General features: G+C 45.2%; 1 protein-coding gene across 12 annotated transcripts in view; it reads left to right on the forward strand.

Annotated features, from left to right (window-relative positions):
- MED17 (mediator complex subunit 17) overlaps window positions 1-23326 on the forward strand; it is a 258928-nt gene that overhangs the window by 139504 nt on the left and 96098 nt on the right. For all 12 annotated transcript variants that reach the window (XM_075865805.1, XM_075865809.1, XM_075865806.1 and 9 more), the window contains one exon: window positions 2050-2278. In XM_075865805.1, coding sequence (XP_075721920.1) covers window positions 2050-2278 — 229 coding nt within the window. The remainder of the gene's footprint in view (window positions 1-2049; window positions 2279-23326) is intronic.

The following is a 23326-nucleotide window of genomic DNA, read 5'->3' on the forward strand; positions in this document are numbered from 1 at the left end:
ACATTGTGAACATATTGCCACGTGCATTTATGAACTTTATTTTTTCTTGTATTCAGGATTCAGTCACAGAGAATGTTGGTAATGTGTGGTGCAGACTGTGCCGCAATGTTCGAGAAGCTTTGGACTAGCTCAACATCGTTCTGATGATATTATGGGCAGGACGCAAATAGTCTAGTTCATTCAAGAGCACCAGTGATAAGGTTCGTATAAATGCCGACGCACCTCAGCGCAGATTGGATAACTTGAAGGCTGTTTACGCTGCCATCAGTAGCAGCATGCATTGCTTGTGGTTTGTCTTTTCATTTTTGGGGCACCAGTTCGTTCAAATAGAAAGTTCAGTCCTGAACGTGCTGCCTCCTGTCTTTGTCAATGTCACAGAGGTTGAGGTTGAGGATGTTGTAGGTAGCCGGCGGATCTAGCTTTGCATAATTTGCAGGCAATTGCCCCACCCAGTTTTCTCTTTGCTAGTTGTATCTAATCTCCTTTGTTTTTTAACTAAGCACGAGCAGACTTTTAAAATGAAAATTGTGCATAGCGCGATGTAACCCTGCATAAGGCGGCGGCCTTTGTGCTAGTCCACTCGCAGTATTGTGCCGGTACTCTGTCTCGCTGCACTATACGCCAAACATAATTGTCACTTATCACCAGTCACATGCGAGTAGTGCCCCAGGTCACGGACATAGGGCATTACTGTATTATGCTTGCTTTTCCCCATCGGACATTTTGTTGCCCCCAGGGCGTAGTCACCTTCGTGGCCCACACATGGCACTCTTCCACGCACACCTGCAGTGGCACTGGATACCCTGCCTGGGATAACCGTGCATGTTCTTTTTTCATTACTTTACTTGAAACAGAGCAAGTAAACTTCTTTTAGCTCAGCTTTGAGTATTTTCGTTTTGGATCTTAAAAGACTGCAGGTGGGAAAAGGTCTTGGACCATAAAGGGTTTTAAGAAGCATGCTAACACAAATTATTTACGAGCATCTCCTAGTGTCTCGGGCTGATGCTTTGCAAGAGCTGTGATACTGTAAAAAGTCAAAGTGTTGGGAATTAATCATTCGATAAAAATTTTTGTGTTTATAAAAAATGCAGGGTGCTTTAGTTGGTGCGTTTGTTGTACTTCACTTGACCGAAACGTGCTTTTGTTCATTGAAAGACAGCTATCACAACCATGTTGCTCTGTGCCACTCTTTGGCACTGCTGTACATGCGTATCTTTGTCTGTTTGCATCTGAGCCTGTCATTGCATACGTTGTAATTGCTGCATCTCTGTCTCTCTCCCCTTTTCACGAGTGAACTCTCATGCCACAAATGTGTACAGCAAGCACTTTCATGAGGTAGCCCTTTTTTGAGGAACCAAAGGGCTCCTGTAGGCACATGGATCCTGGGCCAGAGGTGCAGGTGAAAGCAACTACAAGTATTGAAGTGAACTTGTTGAGAGCGTTTTGTTTTTGTTCGATTAAAGACAATAATTGTAATGATATCTGGGGTTGCCAGAACCATGGTATGATTATGAGGCATGCCGCATTAGGTGTTCTGTAAGGTTCACTGATTTCGTACAGTACGTGGGTTTTTATACTTTTGCCTCCACTGAAATGGCACCAAGCTTAAACGCGTGACCTTCGCGCTGGCAGCGGAGCACTGTAACTGATGTGCCACAACAGTGGAGGATCGCGATTCCAAACAACACAAATGAACAGTAAAAGGGCTTTCTTTAAATCTTCGTGGTTTGTTGTTGTGAAAGGTGGCTGTACCGCGACTGACTGCCCTAATTCAGTTGAACCTCTTCAAAAGAAACATGCACCGAGGAGTGACTCTCGTCTTTTGTGTGAGGTGTCTCTTATAAGCAAGGTACCAAAATTGCATTTTCTCATCATCAGCAGAAGCATGACTACGCCAACTGCAGGGCAAAGGCCCTTTCCATGTGCCGCCAATCAACACAGCCAATCAACACATTTTTAAGTATGCATGCTGTCGTCTCTCATACTCATTTGTCTCTTATTTTATGAAAGGTTTCGACTGTGTTGTGAACAAGCCTTTCTTTTGTGCAGGCCCTGGCAGCTGCAGCAGGTGTCCTGCTCTCGGGGGCCGAATCCTTGCGGGGTGCGGCAGCCGATCCAGCCGGTCTGTCTAGCCCCCGGGCTGCAGGGAGTGTGGCACAGTCCTTGCCACAGCAGCGTCTGGCGCCCGATTTTCACGCCGAGCTGCTACACATGCGCCAGAACTGGCGCCTGCGCAAAGTGGGCACCACCATTCTCGGGGACCTGTCCTACCGCAGTGGTTAGTCTGGCGTATTCTCTGAAGTGATTTCTTACTTTAAGGTAGGGACAAACTGAATGCGGCATAAAAATGTAGCCTTGTGAGAATAGTTAATCTTAGAACTGGAGTGAATTCAAAGTAAATATGTAGTGATTTCACATTCGAACAGCGTATTATCACATAATATAGAGAAAAATTAGCACACGGGTTATGACACAACTAACTTGCATGATATTTGTTTAAAAGTATATAATGTACGTTAAAATGTTACTCTTTTTCGTTCAAAGGGAGTTCCCGGGAATTCATCTTGTTTAGTTGCAGGATTTCACTTTCTCTAGAATGGAAGCGATAATCTGTTAAATATGTTACATATTAAAGTTTATTATATTTACAGCATGTAAGCTGGTATAACAAGCTTTTAAAACTAAAGAAGGAAGAATCAATGGGATGGTAATATGCTTATTTAACTTTGAAGTCGGCCTTCACAGCAGTGGGGATATTATTTCCGAAAAGGTGTATTCATGGTATGACACTCTTTCACTGCAGTGAAATTACCTTTATAAGAGGGTGACTTCGAGATTAGTTTTACCGTATTTGCTCACATAATAGGTGCACTTTTTTTCCAGAAAATCTGGCTCCAAGTTTGAGGTGTGTGTATTGTGCGGGGTAAAATTTCCAAAAGCGTTATTTCCAACTACGGCATAAACCGCTGATAATGTATACGTGACCGAAGTGACGAATATCTGCGTTACAGCCGAAGCAACCTTTTTCATAGGCTACTCTAGCGCAAAACGTGCATTCAAATTTCCAAAAATTAACGTTGCAAGAGCCGCATTGCCAACGAAATGAGTGCAAGGAGAAAAAAAAATTATGGAGAGGAAGCGCCATCGTAGAAACTCACCGATTACGTTTCAGGCCACATAGATTTGTGGGCTGAACAGTACCGATTGTTTGATTTAACGGGCTCGCACCCCAAATCAAAGACATTGCAATCGAATTAGGAACCACCATTCGAGTGTTACTAGCACCACCCAAGCCCTCTTTCCTTCCAGTAGAGCCACTGAAAATAATTACGTAGAATCTGTACCATATATTAAGTCTAAGTTCCATACAAAACCGCATTATGATCACCTGCGACTGCCACCCAAAAGCACGAACATCGCCACTGACAAGCACGAACAGTGATTAGGCCTAGCCTACAGTTCGGTATGTTGAAGATAGAGTGTCGAAAAGATCACACTGGAGCACTGATCCAAGAGCGCGCCTGATGTTCAGGTTTGCAGCCAGGAAATCAATGGTAACAAAAGTTTGTCGAGCTTGTGGAAGTCCATGTAGTAGCAGCAAATGCAGAAGCTCGTGTCCGAAAGCGGAAAAGCTTTTAAATTTGTGGATGAGGTAGCAAACCCTATAACAACGACATTTTTACCAGCAGAAAGCTCAACGCACACTTTACGAAGACGCGATAATGCGTTCCATATGGAGTGTGTGCGTCGGTAGAAAGGTTATCTCGACGCTTAGGCAACCACCATTCTTTCTCACTCAGTGAGCTCACGGAGCTGACGCAGCATTACTGTGGTCATATTTTGTTTTCTTGTTCCTCGCTTCAGTTAGCGTAAGAGGGCATCAAATCGCGACCGTGCTAATATGGTACAGAACTACTGATCATGACCAAATTCAGGATGCGCCTATTACGCGAGTGAGTACGGTATACAACCATTCGTTATTTTCAAAAACTTTATAATATCCGGTAATTTAACTTTGAATCAAAAAGAATTGCAATACGTTAACAGAGGCGTAGCCGAAAATTTTGTCGGGAGAGGTTTGCATTAACTTGACATGGGGGAGAGGGGGGGCAAAAATCGGCTTTCCTTTGTGACGTCACTATCGGGTAGTTTGAGCAGATTGTGTACATGTACTGGTATATCAAAGTTATGAGACTTCTCCCCTTCTCCCCATGGGTATGCTTGTGAAAAGAGTAAGTAAAAGTAAAGTAATTGCAGTAAAATACATAAAACAACATGTATTTGATTGATTGATACGTGGGGTTTAATGTCCCATGAACCACCACATATGATTATGAAAGACATCGTAGTGGAGGGCTCCGGAAATTTCGACCACCTAGGGTTCTTTAATATGAGCACATCAGCCTACAGCATTTTCGCCAGCATTGAAAAGACCTGCTGGTCAGCAGCCGAGTACCTTAGCCACTAGACCATGGCCGCTGGTGCAAACAACAGGTAGAGTGACCGTTTCGAGCAACTGCCTCTCATTGCACCATTGAACGGACTAGTCTTCGAAAATGCATCATTACAATGACCCACCCGATCGAAGAAGGCATTGTTAATCGCTAATCTGTTAAGCATAGATGGCATAGTCCTCGTCGTGGCGATGTGCGTTTCACAAGACGACAGCTCCGCTATAACGAGGAATGAGAGGTATACGCAGCATGTTTTTGTATATTCATAATTACAGTAAAAGCTCGTTAATTCAAACTGCAAGGGGAAACTGCCTTAGTTCTAATTAACAAAAGTTCGAACCAACGAAAGTGAAGAACAACAATAGTACACTGCAAGTAGGGCATAACAATTTATTTTTTGAAAAAAATCTGTGATCGCAGTCTGCCTTCTTTCCTTGAAGGCGACAGCCAGCACTTTTTGCTCTAACGAGCGAATTTGGCGGAAGGCCTCTTCTCCGCCTTCTTCAAAACTTAAGAAAAGACGGGCGGCATTCAATCCGGCCATGACTTCCGCAGCAGAGGGTCGCACTAGTGCTTCGTCCTCCTCCCCATCATCGTCACTGGCAGCGACAGGTTCTGCACTTCCTGACATATGTCGCCATCCGTGAGTGCACCACAAACCACTGCACTTGAGTCCATATCGACGTATTCCGCAAAGCAGATGTCTTCCAAAACGTCCGCCATGGGGCGGTGACGCCATGTTCGAGCACTGGTGGCTCGTCATCTTGCAGAGCTTCGGTGCTGAAGCCACAGTGGCAAAAGCAATTTGCTATCGTAAGCGCTGTCACTTGCTCCCAAGCACGCACAAGCATGTGTAGTGCACTTAGAAGCGTCACTTGGTACTTATTGCACAAAATAGTTCGTTGCAACATATGACGCTGATAAAATGATTTTAAATTTCTAATTTCTCTAGTCCATGGGCTACAGTACCGCTGTCGTGTTTGCTGGAAGGTAGGCCAGCTTGTCGTGTTTGCTGGAAGGAAGTGTTCTGGGACGGTATTTGCCGCAGACACACGCCATCAAGTCGGAGCAGCAGAATTGCAACAGACGGTAAGGCACTACCGGCGTTACCGCAACAAATGTTAGCCGAGGCCTAACACCAACACAATGAATTGCGACAGTCGGAAGCTACTCCCAGCACTAACAACTGAGGTGTATGATGCACGCCCGATACAGAGGCTGCAGAGAAGGCTGGGCGAAGCTATGACGCACCCGATTTGCTGTGTGCTGGTCATGTCATCTGTCGTGTAACAGTGACAACTACGCAGGATTTTCAAAGGCTCGAAGATTGGCGCTTAAAAAAAAAAAAAACAAATCTTGGGGGTTATGTAGGACGGAGAGCAGGCAGCCGCCGAAAAAAAAAAATTTGGGGGGAGGGCAGTGAAGAGTAAGTGGAGCTATTTTCTGCACTCTGGCCTCCGTGCCAGTTTCTCCGTTTTTTCTCTCCGCTCCTTGTCAACGCCGCCTTGCAACTCAGCAGCCGTCCTATCGAGTGACTAGCCAAGCTGCCGGCGCGGTGGCGCGTAGTTCGGATTATCCGCAACAGAACCTACTCGCGTTCGAATTAGCGGGCTTTTTTATTCATAGGCTTGTATGGAGCTTGCCTGGACCATAACTTACAGTTCAAATTATCCATAAATTTGAATTATTGAAGTTCGAATTAAAGAGCCTTCACTGTACATATCCGCCAGCCTTCTATAAGGAGGCTATCTTAAGCGCAAGACCTTTCGCGCGCAGAGTCAGATACCTGGTGAGCGCGACCTTACCCGCACCTGAAGGGAAGCGGAGAAAACGTATACCGGCGAATCTTTCAGCCAGGGGAAAAACAAGAGCAAGTGTTTAAGGAGGAATATTACTGCCGACATGTATTATCGCTTAAGTTATTGTTTCTCGCATTCAGTGTGACTGCCCGAATATAGCTGAACATGTTGCTTCTTTGCAGTGCGAAGCACGCCCTTGAAATATGCTGCCTACACGTACTGGTGGGTAGTTCGTGTTCTGTGTCAAACAGCACCCTTCTATGAGACTTGATGGCGGCGCTGAAACATTTTAAGGGGGCAGACTGCTCTTTGGGACCAAAAAGTGACAAAAAAATCATTTTTTAAAATTGACATATTTGGTATCTGCAAGTATTTTGCTATCTCTCTGCAAATTTTTACAGACCAAAAAGTGGTAATTTTTTTGTAATGTTATTCTAACTGTCCAGATTCTTGGTGCTGTTAGCATGCAGAACCTGCAAAAAAATTGGGAACCAACTTTGAGGCCTCTTTATAATTTGCCGGCACCTGTGTTAGAAGCTCTGCTACGAATTTATGAGCACTTTTATGAGGATTGCAAAACATGGACATCATGATTGTTGCTTTTTGAAGAAGCTGTGTGTTTTCAGTTTTTTCCATTTTTCTCAAAAAAGTAAATTTACAGCTGTTCAATTTTGAGGCCTCAATATCTCTGCAGCTAGGGCAGGTACAACAATAATTCTTTTTGCAATGGAAACCTGTATGTGTGTTGGGTACAAGTATGGGAGCAGAATTTAAAGAACAAGCCTTTTTAATGAATTACTGATCAAAATTTTAACACAATTCCGACTGCTTTTGAAAATGGATAGTTCATTTTGCTGTAAAAGATTAGGAAAGGCTTAAAAACAAAAAACTCTTGCATTATTTCAATCTATAGTCATTAGTCAATGTTAGGATATTTTAAATATCACTTTTAATTAAGCATTTTTTTCTCAATGGTGGCCTTAAACAATAGGGGGTGAACTTGAGTTATCTCAGGAATAAGATGAGTTACAGAAAAACTAATTAAACATTTGAAATTAGCAGAAAAAACTGCATAATTCTGTGCAGTGATCAAGATCACTGAAGAAATAAACAAAAAATGTCTAAGAGCAGTCTGCCCCCTTAAGGTAACACTTGATGATCATTTCTTGAAAGGTGACGCTTGCCTTAGTGCACACTCCACAACTGGCGGAAAGGCTACAGCAGCCGAGGAGTTCCCAGCTGTAGTTCTGCACTGCCTGGACATGAATAGGCTGCGGAAAGAACTCCCAAAACCTGATCGGAGCATCATGCATGCACGGAAACAGTAATTGCTAGCAACAACATTGGTCTTTAAGCATTTACCGGGCCAATACACCAGAAGTTGCAGGAGGACGAGACTAGACGACGTTTCTTAATAACTCCATGGAATACAGGCGCTGCACCTTTTTCTCAGTTAATAAGCGCTAACTGAAGTTCCAACTTCTCTGACTAGAATTGTTTGCCTGGCTGGTGTATTCCAAATATCACGAGGGAGCTCTCTGCAAGACGTGTGCTTTTGGAAAAGACAGTTTAAACAAGGGGACTCACCAAGTTTTTGGTAGCTTGGTCCTCTTTCCATTCACGCGTCGAAGAATGCGCTCGAAAATTTAAGAAGCCACCATGAGTGTGACTACCACAAGACCGCTGCTCTATACACGATCTTCATGTCATTTGAAAAAATAATTATCACTTTTCCGCTGTCTCATGTGTCTTTGCTGTGTGAAACGTTGCTTGCACAGAGTTCATTTGATTCCTTGTAAGAAATTATGATTACGGTGTATATCGTTCTTAATTTGACATGATAATATGTCCACTCACGTTTCTTCATTCTGTGTATTTCTTGTTGTGTGTTTTGTCTCTAGTTGCGGAAATCGCTCGGTTTGCCCTTCTAGTCATGTCAATGTCGCATGTTGAACATATTACAAAGAAGGCTCTCAGCAGGTTATTTTTTCTTAAGCGAACCCTTCGTCATTCGACACCCCAAACAAATCTTTTAGCGTATACTATGCTTATCCTCCCAATCCTCGAATATGCGAGTGTGGCCTGGTTCCCCTTCACAAACAAACATGTAGCCGCACTTGAAAGAATACAGCGTAAAGCAGTCCGTTTTATCTATAACCGTTGTAGGCGTACCGACTCACCTACTGCTCTTTTGATAAGAGCGGATCTGCCCACCCAGGCGTGCCGCGCTAAGCTTCGTAGTCTGAGATTTTTGTATCTGGTGCTGCACAACTCTTTGAAAATAAATCCGGCTAGTTATGTTAAGGTTAACAGTAAGCGCTAAACACGAAATAAGTATTGTCACACTCTTGATGAGTATCCCTTCAAGAACAATGTTTTTGGCCACTCTTTGTTTCCGCGAGCCATACGCGCTTGGAATGCCCTGCACTCCACCGTGTTGACACAGCCGACAGTTGATAAATTTGTTGATCAAGCGAGTGAATGTGTGCTGACTTTTATTTAGCCGTGATTTCCTGAATCGATGATGTAGCAAGTTTTAACTCTGTCTGTACAATTACGTTCTGTATTTGTTTGTTTTTTTGCTTGCCCCGGCAATTCATCTGATGTTTATAATCATGAAGGCTCTTTGCCTATCACTACGCCGAATTTTGCACTATGTTTGAGATATTGCTTGAAATTTTAAGTGCTTGCAACATGTATTTTTGGTTTGTGTATTGCTTGTTTTTACAATGTACAATGTGACACTACTCCTGTAATAATTTCATCATGTGATTGACAGACAGTATTCTAAATAAATAAATAAATAAAGGGACGAACAAATTAAGCGAATCAATATACAGTCGACTTCTCTTAAACAGAACTTGAAGGGGATCCATAAAACTGCTTCATTTATCAGAAGTTTCATTTAAGCAAAGTACACTTATTTAGTGAATCAAAACTTTTATTCAAATTGCACAAACCTCACCATACTCATAAGGATAGCTCAGTGGTAGAGCATTGAACGCGTTATTCGAAAGTCGCAGGTTCGATTTTTGCGCTCGGCTCGTTATCTTTTCACCCACTTTTCTTTCTTCACATTCACCTTACGATTTGGTCTAATAACCTCCTTTTACTTTTCTTGGCATTATTGTCTGTTAGATTGCAATAATATTTTTTCAAAACAGGGAAAAACAAGCCCTTAAGTATACACCTATTTCCTTTTATATATATATATATATATATATATATATATATATATATATATATATATATATATATATATATATATATATATATATATATATATATTTATTTATTTATTTATTTATTTATTGTAGAATGGATAGGGTGCTATTAGCAGTGCCTGCAAAAGACGACGAAGAGGACCGTGGTTCGTCCTCGTGATAGCTCCGATTCGGATCGCTGAGCGCTTGACCTGTGTTCGTTCTTTAATAAACGTGTCACGGACTCAACGCTCAACGTGTACTACCAAGTGGTGGAGAGTGCTGGTTCTCTTTTTCACCCTGGAACTCCGTAGCCGGACTCTACCTCCGTCGTCCATCATGCCTGATGGCGTTGCAGCACAGCCGAACGCTGCCACACCCCCTGCTCTCCGCTGCCCTTGTATTCCAAGGGAGCGCGACCCAGTTCTACTCAACGGCACTGATGAACAGGACGTCGAGGACTGGCTCGCTTTGTTTGAAAAAGTGAGTGTCAACAACCGGTGGGACGATAAGACAAACTCGGTCGCGTCCACTTCTACCTGAAGGGGGTCGCGGAGCTTTGGTTGAACAACCATGAGGCTGAGATTACCACCTGGGCCTCTTTCAAAACGACCTTTGCAGACGTATTCAGCCGACCGGCAGTGCACAAGCTCCGTGTGAAGCAGCGTTTGCGTTATCGTGCCCAGTTGGCAGGAGAAAGTTTCACGTCTTACACTAAGGACGTCGTAGGCCTCTGCCGGTGCTTCAATCGGGCCATGTTTGAAGCCGAAAGAGTCAAGCATATCATGAAGGGCATCGAGGACGATGCGTTCCACACGCTTGTGGCGAAAACTTCTCGAACCGTTACAGACATCATTCAGCACTGCCAGAGCTACGACGAGTTGTGAAAGCAGCGCATTTCCACGGGACGTCACAGTTTCGACACGACCAGCACGTCAGCACTGACTGTTGGCGCGATCTCTCCAGTTCCGGTAGTATTGACGCACTAAATACAACAGTTCATCGACGAGGAGGTTGCCCGCCAATTGTCTATTGTCCCCTTTCTCGCTAGTAATAGTCATGGACTCCCCTCGTCACTGTGCCAAACCATTGAGGAGCAAGTATCCGAAGCTCTTCCGCCTACGCACCAGCCACCGCCTGTATCAGCGCCGTTGACATATGCCAACATTGCGAGAAGGCGTTCACATGCAGTGTCATACAGCACAGGCTCTTCTCAATGCCCTCATGTCTTCTACGCACCGTGGGCGCCGACAAGCCCGCAAGTTTCGCTTTATCGACGTCCTGCCACCCCTCCCAATAATCCTTGGCGCACAGTGGACAACCGACCAATATGCTATTACTGTGGTCTACCCAGGCATGTCGAGCGTTTCTGCCGCCGCCGCGTTCCTCGTCCAACTGCTGTTGAAGCCAATTACAGCTACGACCATACAGAGCCACAACAGCCAACGCCCTCCCACGCTCCTTCAAACACCTCATCGTCGAACCGCCGCACCTCCCACTCGTCTCGATCACCCTCCCCGCACCTGCGCTCGCTATCGCCAATGCTTTGGCGCACCGTGTCCGTCCACACGGAAAACTGTCCACCGCAGTTCCCGAGGCAAGAACTGCGCCACTATCGAAATCTTCAAGGCCTCGTTCGCAACCTGCAAACAAAATCCCAATCTCCATTGAAAGTTTTGCCGTGTCCGCCTTAGTCGATACTGGAGCTGCTGTGTCCGTGTTAAGCGAAGCAATGTGCCGCAAGTTGAAATAGATTACGACTCCGCTTTCTGGTGTTTCTCTTCGTACGGCGACCGCACATCACATACAACCTTCCATCACGTGCGCAGCTCGTCTACTCATTCAGGACGTTTTGTATGTGGTTGAATTCGTCATCTTTCTGCACTGCTCGCATGACGTTATATTGGGCAGGGACTTACATTCCATGCATCATGCCGTTGTCAATTGTGCCCGTGCCGAGCTTGAATTATCAGCAATCTCAGACATCGCTCCTGCCAAGTCATCTTTTTCTCGTGTCGTCATCGCTGAGGACACGCACATTCCACCTATGTCGTCTGCTATTGTGCCAATCTGCTGCGACTATGCTTTCTCTACCGCCTTGTTTATGCCGTCAGTGAAATTCACTTCCCGTAAGCACTTTCTTCTCCCATTTGCTCTTATCACGATGGAAAACTCCTCTGCAACCATTTATGTCACGAACTTGCTTTCGGTCCCAACCACTATGTTCCGCGGAGAATGTATAGGGCAACTTGAGGACATTGATTCAGTCTGCCCTAACTCATTACCTGGTCGCACAGCAAGCCTCCATGTCGCGAGCGTTAATCTCGATATCACGGCCAACACATCTACCCCAGATGCCTTCCTTCCATCCATTGCTTCGGACCATTACAGCGTTCAGCGGACGCAACTCTTAAAGCTTCTCGGCCGCTTTCGGATGTCTTTCGATTACAGGCAACCCAGTTTGGGCAGAACAACTTCGATCGCACATCATATAGACACCGGCAGCTATGCACCCCTGCGCCAGCGTCCATACCGCGTCTCTCAAGCTGAACGTCGGGTTATTGAAGACCAGGTGACTGACATGCTCAGTCCGGGAGTCATACAGCCGTCCCACAGCCCCTGGGCATCCCCGGTGGTGCTCATGAAAAAAGGACGGTAGCATCCGCTTCTGTGTTGATTATAGGCGCCTTAACAAGATCATGCGCAAAGATGTCTATCCGCTCCCCAAAAGTGATGACGCGCTCGACTGTTTGCAAGGGGCGGAGTTCTTATCTTGGCTGGATCTTCGGTCGGGGTACTGGCAGGTACCTATGGATGAAGTTGACCGCCCCGAAACTGCGTTCGTAACTCCTGACAGCTTGTACGAGTTCAACGTGATGCCGTTCGGTCTTTGCAATGCCCCGGCCACATTCGAGCGTCTTATGGACAACGTACTTCGAGGTCTCAAGTCGAAGCCTTTGTTATCTGGACGACGTCATGGTTTTTTGAAAAGACTTCGACACCCATCTCCAGCGCCTCGCAAGTGTCCTGGAATGCCTCACACAGGCTGGGCTACAACTAAATTTGAAGAAATGTCACTTCTCCGCACGGAAGCTCGCAATCTTAGGGCACGTTGCCAACAAGGACGGCGTTCTGCCAGACCCAGACAAGCTCCGCGCCGTCACCGAGTTTCCTAAGCCGTCGACACTCAAAGAACTCCGGAGTGTTATAGGGCTATGCTCGTATTTTCGACGATTTATTCGTAATTTCGCATCTATAATGATCCCTTTAACACGTTTACTTGCTGACAGCCAAGGTATCTCGGCATGGTCGTCCGCCTGTGACGATGCATTTGCAACATTACGTCATCTTCTGACATCACCGCCGATTCTCCGTCACTTCGACCCAGACGCCCCTACCGAAATCCACGCGGACGCTAGTGGAGTCGGCCTTGGCGCTATCCTTGCGCAACGAAAGTCTGGCTTCGATGAGTACGTCATTTCTTACGCGAGTCGCACTCTGACCAGAGCTGAAGAAAATTATTTGGTCACGGAGAAAAAATGTCTAGCCATCGTTTGGGAATCGCTGAATTTAGACCTTACATATATGGTCGGACATTTGATGTCCTGACTGACCATCACGCCCTCTGCTGGTTGTCGTCCCTAAAAGACCCATCTGGTCGCCTAGCCCGTTGGGCATTACGACTCCAAGACTACAACATCCGCGTCGTCTACAGGTCAGGGCACAGACATTCAGGCGCCGACGCTCTCTCTTGATCTCCGCTTGCCCATGACTGTGCAAATGCGCCTGTTTCTACCTACAATTCTGCCTCCCTCACACACGCTGACATGCCATCCGAGCAGCGTCAAGACCCTTGGATAGTGTTTTTAATGGAGTTCCTATCGAAGCCATGACCGAGTACCGCCAGTCGCTCACTGTGGCACACAGCTCGCCATTTCACCATGCGCGATGTGCTACTTTACCGCCGCAATTACCTCATTGAAGGTCGCAAGTGGTTGTTGGTGATTCCTCGCCATCTACGTGCTGATATTTGCGCCTCGTTCCATGCGGACCCCCAATGCGGCCACGCTGGTGTAATAGAGACGTATGCACGCCTCCGGCTGCGGTACTACTGGTGTGGAATGTACCGATTTGTTCGCCAGTACTTGCGTTCATGTTCAAAATATTAACGCCGGAAGAGTTCACCGCATGCTGTCACTAGACCGCTTCAGCCGTTGCCCTGCGCATCCCGACCTTTCGATCGCATCGGAATTGACTTATACGGCCCACTTCCATACACACCTGACGGGAATCGCTGGGTGGTTGTCGCTATTGATCATTTGACATGGTATGCTGAGACTGCCGCACTGCCAGAGGCTGCATCACGTAAAGTGGGCTTATTTATTCTTCACAAACTTGTTCTTCGCCACGGCGCTCCTCGCGAGTTACTCAGCGACCGTGGACGTACGTTCCTCTCAGAAGCCGTACAAGACCTCCTGCGTGAATGCAATGTTGTTCATCGAACAACCAGTGTGAACAACCCCCGAACCAATGGCATGACTGAACGCTTCAATCGCACATTAGGCGACATGCTGTCCATGTATGTATCTACTGACCACACCAACTGGGACGGCATACTACCATTTATCACCTATGCGTACAACAGCGCCACTCAGTCCACAACTGGATTTTCTCCCTTCTTTCTTCTATATGGCTTTGAACCCTCCTCATTTATGGATACCATTTTGTTGTATCGCCCGGATACTTCAGTGTCTGCAACTCTCTCAGAAGTCACGACCTATGCGGAAGAATGCAGGCAGCTAGCACGTTCGTTAACTACACAAGACCAAGCAAACCAAAAGGACCGGCATGACGCCAACCTGCATTCCCAGTCATATTCGCCTGGAACATTGGTGTGGCTTCGCGTTGCATCCTCAGCTCCAGGCCTTTCTTCAAAGCTGCTGCCTATGTATGAAAGCCCCTACCGCATCCTGCGTCAAGCATCCCCGGTAAACTATATTGTCGAGCCCATACAGTCATCCACAGACCGCCGCCGTCGCGGCCGTGAGACTGTTCACGTCGACCGACTGAAGCCGCACTAGGACCCACCAGTTGTACCTGTGCCAGGATGGCTCCTTTTCCGCAGGGGCGTGATTTGTAGAATGAGTAGAGTGCAGTTAGCAGTGCCTGCAAAAGACGAGGAAGAGAACCGTGCTTCGTCGATGGCGGGGCAGCCACTGAAGATGCACGCTTGTATCAAAATGCCAAAATGCGGAGCAAATTTTCTAGATTGTCTGTGGGGAGAATTCATTGTATCAAGGTTGTCTCCCGCTGTTACTTTGTTACATAGAGGTCACAAAGACATGTGCTTCTATGGAGCGACGGCGGGGAATTGAAAAACGTTCTTATATCAAGAAATTCGTTATATGGAGGTTCGTTATGAGCAGGTTTAACTGTGCCGCTGTTTTCTTCACGTATGAGAGACTCATGCCTTTATCCTTCAAAAACTTGTTCATGTCTCAAGACCACGTTGCAGCGCTGCTTGAGCTTCGCATATATCTGGCCCTGAGGCCCATATGCAGATGTCATCTGCGTAGAGTGAATACCTCAATCCGCTTGGTAATTTTTCTGGTAACGCCGCCGTAACACAGTTGAAGAGGAGTGGGTTTAGAACACTTCCTTGTGGGACGCCCTGTGCGACGGAATGATAATTACTTTGTCCTTCAGTTGTTTCCGTGTATATGCTCCTATCGCTCAAAAAATTTGAAATCCATCGCAGTGATCGACCAAATAGTCCAAGTTTTAACATCCCCACCAGCACGTGATTGTGACTAACTGAGTCGAATGCTTTCTGAATGTCGAGAAATACCGCTATTGTGTTGTTTCCACACATGCGTTCATGCTCAACACATGTGACAATGTCTGATATTGCATCCATTCGGCAATGGCTTTGACGGAAACCTGTCATATATATAGTCTGACAAGACTTTTGTATGATCCCTCCACCATTGAATTGTACTGTGTACCATTCTCTGCATCAACTTGCAAATACAGCTTGTGAAACTGACTGGGTGGAATGATTCAAGACATAAAGGGGTCTTTCCTGGTTTTAGGACTGGAATTACACATCCTAATTTTCATAAATCAGGAAGAGGCTCTGATATCCAGATATCAATAAATAGCTCTAGCAGTGTCATTCTACCTGCTGGTTAAAGGTTGTTCAGCATCATGTAAATAACGCCATCTGGTCCCGCAGCTGTTTTCGTACGACAGACCTCAAGGGCACACTTAAGTTCATCTAGGCTAAACTCGCCATGAAGTTGAGGGTGTTCCGACAAAAAACATGCTCGCACCTTTTGAGTGGCAAGTGTTATGGAACTTGCAACTTGTGGGCATGTAGTTGTGATTCCTGGTCTGATTATTAACCGACAGAATTCGTCAGCAACATTTGTTGGTGGAGTGCTCAGGGCTATGGAAAGAGCTTGAAAAGGATGGCTCTGGGTAACAGGACCGCTGAAGGATCTGACGATCACCCATATTGTAGCCATAGGAGTGAAAGGACTCAATGACGAGCAGTATTGTTGTTATCGCCTGCTACTTAATTTCTGTAAGCGACGGTGTGATTTTGCATGAGTTTTTTCTGCCATGTTGTAGTCCTCAAGTTTCCCGCGGCGACGGTAATCTCGTTCTACTCGTCTTCTGATTGCTCTTAAGTATAAGATCGTGTGACATCTATGCATCTATGATGCATAGATGTTAGCGATGCATCTATGAGCATCGCGTGACATTTATGCAGCTGGAGTAACGATATTCTTGTACAAACGTTGAAGAGGTATCATTTAGCACTGTTAAATTGTATTACTCAGCAGCACATTCGATTACATTTTCGCAAGAGTCAGTATGTTCACTGCCCCCTATTTTATTATGAGTATTAAAGTCTCCACAAAGACAAAGGCTTAACATGGTGACACTTCTAATTGTAAAAGATGTTTTGCAGGCCACACGTTCTGGTATATCCGAGTCACTTGATTCCATTAAATAGGATGGCAAGTCTTTTCTAACATAAAGCATCTCTCTGCTCTTTCGAGCTCTGCGCGACGACTTATACATCATGTAATTGGACAGTCAGAAATCATCTCGCACACCTGCTTCCTGTATGCATAATACAGGGAAGCTATGTTCAGCAAAGCGTTTACGAAAATCAGCTGACCTATTACAAAGGCTGTTAGCATTCCACTGATATATGAAGACATTGTTATAGCGACTAATCATAGTAATCCTGCCGTGAAGCTGACGGAGTTTCTAGGAGCACTAGCGGCTCCATTGAGAGTAATGCTTTTACCTCCGGTAGGTTGTTAGCCTGTGGAAGAGCACTCAGAATTGCACAAAGAGCTGTGAATACCATCGGTAGTATCATATCAGCAAAAGGTACAGATGCGTAATCACTAACCGGCGCTGAAAGTCCATCCGTAATCGGAGCTGAACATTGAGGAGGAGTATTAGATAACCACTGAGATGGTTTCTGCGTCAGCAGTAGGTGCTGAGGTAGTCGCTGAGATGATCTTTGATGAGGTGTCTTTCGTGGTGTCTACAAGAGATGAGCCCGATTCTCTGAGGGCGGACCTTGTCGTTCGCTGACTGGAGGTTGTTGGCTCTGTTTCTTTAGAGCTGCAGAGTAACTCAATTGATCTGCCTGGTCCTGCTCTTTGTGGGAAATTGGAGCCACAAGTCTTACAGTGTCAGGGTTAGTAGGTGGGGGCGCATTACGTGGAGGCGAAATTTCGTGTATCCACTCGTGCCGACGTAAACTTGAGGCAGCTTTGTTTTGAGGGCATCCCGAGTAGAAAACCGCATGATTTCCTCCACTGTTGGTGCACTTTGGCTGCAGCACGGACTTGCACTTCGAGTGGTGATGGTTCTCTGAGCATATCTTGCAGCGATGTGGACTGTGACAGTTCTTCGCTAAATGACCAAATCTCTTGCAGTTGTAGCACCTAAGGGCAGGACCTAGGTATTCTTGAACAGGGTAACTTGTGAAGCCGAAATATACCCTTTCCGGCATTGGCCTGTCTTCTCTGAAGGTCAGCATAACAGTTCTCAGTAGGTGAGATTAAATTCCACCATCTCCTTGTCGTTTCTTGCATGTCTGACAGCGGGCAGATGTCACGCCAAATTCTTTCAGCAAATCAACCAGTTGCTTCTCGGTGTATTGAAGTGGAACATGGCGTATTTTGCCAACATTTCGCGTATAAGATGCGGTAATATAAGGCTTGAACGACTGAACTTTTTCTTTGGCCGGTGAGACAATTTTTGACGCAGCGTGGTTTCTATTCGCGTTCCAAAAGTTGTCGCCTTTCGCTGATGATTGAAAGACCACTGGAATTCCCTCCAGTCGTTTCTTCTTGTATGTCACGAAGGTGAACAATGTGTCGTCACAGTCAATTTCCTCATCACTTAATTCATAGGTCAATGTCCTATCGTCGTCGACGTGAGCTTTCTTTGCCTCACTTTCACCTGCGTCAGTCATGATAGCTGACCTTCGTCATTAGACACTTCCGAGCGGCTTTAGCCGTTAGAGCATAGTAAAGATATGTATCGATGTATTGTACACTTGCATACAAGAAAAGTATGGTGGGTGAGCCAAATATTCTGTGCGGTGAATAAGCCGAATATACGGTGGATGAGCCAAATTGTGTGTGTGTGTGTGTGTGCGCACATGTGTTTAGATGTTAGCAGAAAGTGCAAAGGTTCAATTGAAATGTTATTCTCTGGCTTGAGTATATCTTAGCACACATACGAAGATATCTTAGCACACATACGAAGAGTCAAACTGTAATATGCTTGAATATGGCCTCGCAGACCGTGGAACTGTGTCTGGCTTTTACCATTAAAATGAATCTCTGCCCACTGAAAATTATCATAGTGATAGACTTCGGCGAGATATGTTCCGGCGGGTACACGTATGAACACCGCTGCAATCCCGTCCCTGAGCCAACTTACAACAATCGCGGCGGAGATTCCTGCTCAAAATCTCAGAGTGCCGAAGCTTTGACAAACATCATGACTCGTTTTCCTGTGTGCAAACATTGTAAAAGTGCCCAGGAATGATATTGTGACACTAGAACCACTTGGTTTCTAAATCATGCTAGTGCAAAGCGGTAAAAAAAAAAAAAATGTGGGGAAGTGGCGGTGGGGGGGGGGGGGGGGAGGTTTCGCGAGAAAAATTTCAAGGGGGGGGGGGGGGTAGAATCTCCCAACCTCCCCTTAGCTACACCACTGTACATTATTATTTGCTTGAATATTCTAAGTGCACAAATATTCACACAAGCCTACCAAACCATAATTAAAACACCCTTAAAAGTACGTTTTGCACAAAAGGCCAAGCATTGATTGCAACTAAGATGCATTAAACAGCTATGCAAATTGTGGTTATGTGATCTCATCGGCTCCATATAGCACACAATAATTACGTAAATGGGCAGGTTATCCTGTACCCGCATAGGAAAACAAGGATGTACTGAACTGTGAACATTGGCTTGCACAATGATGGCATGATGAACAAAACAAACAGAAGTGAACAGACAATCGCATTGTCTCTTGCTTCTCTGAGATAATGGAAGTCACCTCTTTGCATTGGTAGAGATTGCACATGTGAAAGTGACCTGCCATCTCGACTTACTGTGCCTTCAGAACTGCTACGGATTTTTCGATTCCTTGTATGCACAATGCCTTTTACTTGTACCTCGTTGTGTGTCCCTCAGTCTTAGTCCATTCTGCCAGGTTGTGCTCACAATGTTTCTCTTGTCGGTGGTGCATGTGGTGCTCTATTCATGAAAGCCCTATGAACTTCATATTCAGATTCTTTATTTTTCTTTAATGACACCAAGAAAAAGGTACAGGAGCTAAAGGTGTAGCAATGACCAAAGGCCTTTGTACCAGTTTTACAAAAATGTGTTTGCACGCTGCTAATTGTCTCCGATTAGCGACAGCACCACCGCAGCGTCACTAAAGGATTACGTCACTGGCGGTGGCTGCAAAACCAAGCTGCCAAGCTCGCAAGGGAACACTTGCTCCGCTACCTAGACAAGCATAATGTCAGAATGCTTGACCGGTGTTTACCTTCTTTTTAAGAAAGTATGTGGCTCTAGTTAAATGAAACAACCTTTTGTGAGAGTACAACATCAATGAGAACTCGCAGAAAAGAAAGTCAAGGAAAGTCAAAATGTTTGATTAGGCGAGTTGATTGTTTGGGATGGTTTGAAAGGGCTCGTCTTAGCTGTCCCTGTCTATGTATCGCGTTTGTATTTCAAACCAAGTAAAGTGTCACGGATGTTATTTATAGTGATTATGATGTAAATGTGATGAACGTAAATTCTTCATCAAGAGCTTCATTTGGGCGAGTGTTAATTGTACTAGTTGTATTGTAGTTACAGCGCGACAACGGTAGGAAGAAACAATATGAACAGAAAAGCGCGCTGACTTTCAACTCAATTTCTTTGTTCATTCATGGAAGCATTTCGTTTTGGCAAACTCGATTGAACTAGTACGCGAGAGATTGTTGATCAACTGCCGTACCTAATAGGATCATGTGCTTTTTGATGCCAGCTGGCAAAAGAAGAGTGTTCCACCCTCACTGTCATTGCTATCAGCGACGCTGACCAACATTTCCGTGTTTGAACATACAGCAAAACCCTCTCAATAGGAACTTCACGGGACCCAAGAGAATGTCTGAAATAACCTAAGGTACGAATTATCGGGAGTACGAACAAAACGCTTGAACAATGTCTCCTACACCATCAAACTTTATTTCTTAAAAAAGTCTGTTATTACGGTTTGCTTGACTGAGGCTATGCGTAAAGAAGTCTCAACTTTGTGAAGTTCCTACAACTACCTTAGTCCGCACACACTGTCCAAGAAGACCATGCACATGTCCTCTAAAACGGCCAATTCATGCGCAGTCTCTGTCATTGTGTGGCGTTGGACGCTTGTCTGCATCACTTGGGTCTTTGTCAGCCGATTTCCCTTCGCCATCCAAGACTTGGGTGATGATATCGCTGTCGGTCACTGTGCTGGCCACAGCAACATCGCCGTCAATTGCGACATATAATTTTCAAAGGCCACCTCAGCTGGCATGATGTACACATAGTGGCCAACTTGCTCTTCGCCACTTCCGTCCACCATCCTTTGTTGCTTCTTGAAGCGATGGAACCACCCTTCCGACGTATTGAAAGAGGTAAAGTTTATGGTCAACGCTAACTTCTTTGCTTGTGCGCGGATAAGGGGGCCGCTCAAAGGCAAACATGCATCGTGCTAATTGACGATCCCCCGCATTAGCGTTTCTTCTAGCTTGGAGTACGCTGTCATTCAAAGCCAGTTCTTCTTATCTCTAAACATGTTGCCAGCCGTCACATGCTTGCATAATCTGGTCTTCGTTCTTTGCCTAAGTCCTCAGCTTGCTTTTCTTCACGTTAAACTTTTGCATGACTTCTTTTCGAGATGTTCCCACTTGCAACATCTTCAATATTCAAATATTGGACTTCAATATTTTCACCTTCGCAGCCGAATTCTTTTCTTATTTTCGTACTTCGCCTTCTTCGCTGCGAGGGCTGGGGCCACAGGAGATGCAGGGGAAGCCGTCTCGGTGTTGCTTGGGCGGTGGTGACACAAAGTAGACAACAAGCTCTGTGATAAAAAAACAAACAGTGAAAGCATGAAGGCAAAAATTAAACAACGAGCTTTGTGATAAAAAAAAACAGTAAAAGCATGGTGGCACTAATGAAATTTTAAAAACTTATAAACTTTTCAGAACAAGCAAACAATAAGGCTGCAGATGGTGATGATCACACACAAAGATAAATATTTAAAAGCAATGGCACAGTACGCATGAACAATCGAACTCAGCCACTGCACACACATGTTCGACGCACAAAAAAAAAGAGAGGCAAATTTATTGTGGCTAGAAAGGCTTTCCTAGTGTTGTAAACATGCGCTTTCCCCAGCGGAGGAGGAGAAACCGGATTCTATGCATCGCGTGGTGGCGCTGTTCATTGCTGGCGCGTTTGGGAAGTGGCAAGCGGAGGTTGGTGGTGGGTTGCAGCAGGTGGCAGCAGAAAAACGTCATTAATGGTCTTAGAAATGCTAACCAAAACATTTACTTGAGCAGAATGATCACTGTTATCTCTGAGACCAGTGCATGAGGGAGACAGTGAAAATTCTTGCGGACTATATGGAGAGTAAATCGCTCCTTTTATGCAGGTGCTAGCAGCTGGACGTATTTTTCACGGTGTGCACGTAATTTTAACAGTCTTGACATGTGATTTTTTTCACTATGCAGTTTTAAATACATAGAATTTTTTGAAGCTCTCAAATTGCAGACAAATGGGCTGTGAGTGTTTCTATTTATCTATGTATCATTGGATACATAGATAAATAGATTGGAATCTATGGATTCTGGGGGTTGAGCTGACGCTAGGTGATTGAACCTTTAAGACCCCCCGGCAGAGGCAACACACCTCTTTGGCCCCGGCTTCACGTAGACAGCACCCCTGGGCTGACCCACCCAGGGGAGTTCGGCAGTCGCCTTTTCCTATTCATCCTCTCCTACTTTTTTTTTTCCTATCTTCTTTTCTTGCTGTCCTGTCTTCTAATCTTATCAGTTGCTTCCCATTTCTCGTAGGCAGGCTGGGTTATCCTCGTGTTCTATATCCAGTCTTGGATATATTATACAGTTAAACCTGCTTATAACGAACTTCCATGTAATGAATTCCTTGATATAACGAAGTTTTTGGATCCCCGTTGTTGCTTCATAAAAGCAAAACGGTGATTGAAAAACTTCGTGCTGTGGGATTCTTTGGGTTTGCTTCATAGAAGCACATGTATTTTCAACCTCAATGCAACAAAGTAACAGCGGGAGGCAGCCTTGATATAACAAATTTCCCCCACGGACAATCTAGGAACTTCGCTCCGCATTTTGGCATTTTGGTTCAAGCTGGCATCTTCCGCGGCTACCCCGCCGTCGACAAAGCGCGAAGCGGCGGTGGCGCGCATGCCCGGCGCACCAGGCAATAATGGAGTGTATATCAAAGAACATTGAGGAATTAATAGGAGAGTGCGAGATAATTATACTAGGAGATATGAATGTGCACGTAGAAGATATAGATGGGTATACTGACCCAAAAGGCAAAATGATCATGGATATGTGTGAAAGGCATGATTTTATCATTCACAACAGCACTGAGAAGTGTGAAGGGCAAATAACATGGCAGTTAGGAAGGCTGCAGTTGACGATAGATTATGCACTGATGTCATATAAGATGTATGATAGGCTCAGATTAATGCACATAGATGAATTTGGCTCCAGAAGTCTGGGTAGTGATCACAAACGTATCAAGCTAAATTTTGGAAGAGCCGTGAAAATGGGAAGGAGACAAGGTGAGCAACTACAGGAAAAGTTTCATTCAGAAAGGCAAATAGAAATAGCTACTAAACAAATTGATAAAGTAATCACTGAGAATAATAAAACAGTTTGGACATGCACGAATCTAATTAGACTGTTTGAGCTAGAGCTTGCTAAGACACGTGACAAGTTACCCCGGAAAAGAAGACACAAACCCAAGAGTTGGTGGGATGAGGAAGTTAAGGGAGCCATAGCAAAACGTCGGGAAGCCTCTAGGGAACACAGACATGCTAAGCAGCGGGGTGAACCGACAGATGATGTGAAAAAAAAATGGGACATCTTTCTAAGCTGTAGAAGGGAAGCATCCCTTCTGATCAACGAAAAGATTAGAAGAAAGGGGGCTCAGTGGCTGGCAGAAGTACATAAAAAGAATAGAAAGACAGCTGCGAAATTTCGAAACCATCTAAACTCCCTAAGAAATGAGACAAGCCTAGA

The sequence above is a fragment of the Rhipicephalus microplus genome, chromosome 6 (genome assembly GCF_043290135.1).
Source record: "Rhipicephalus microplus isolate Deutch F79 chromosome 6, USDA_Rmic, whole genome shotgun sequence".
NCBI lineage: Eukaryota > Metazoa > Arthropoda > Arachnida > Ixodida > Ixodidae > Rhipicephalus > Rhipicephalus microplus.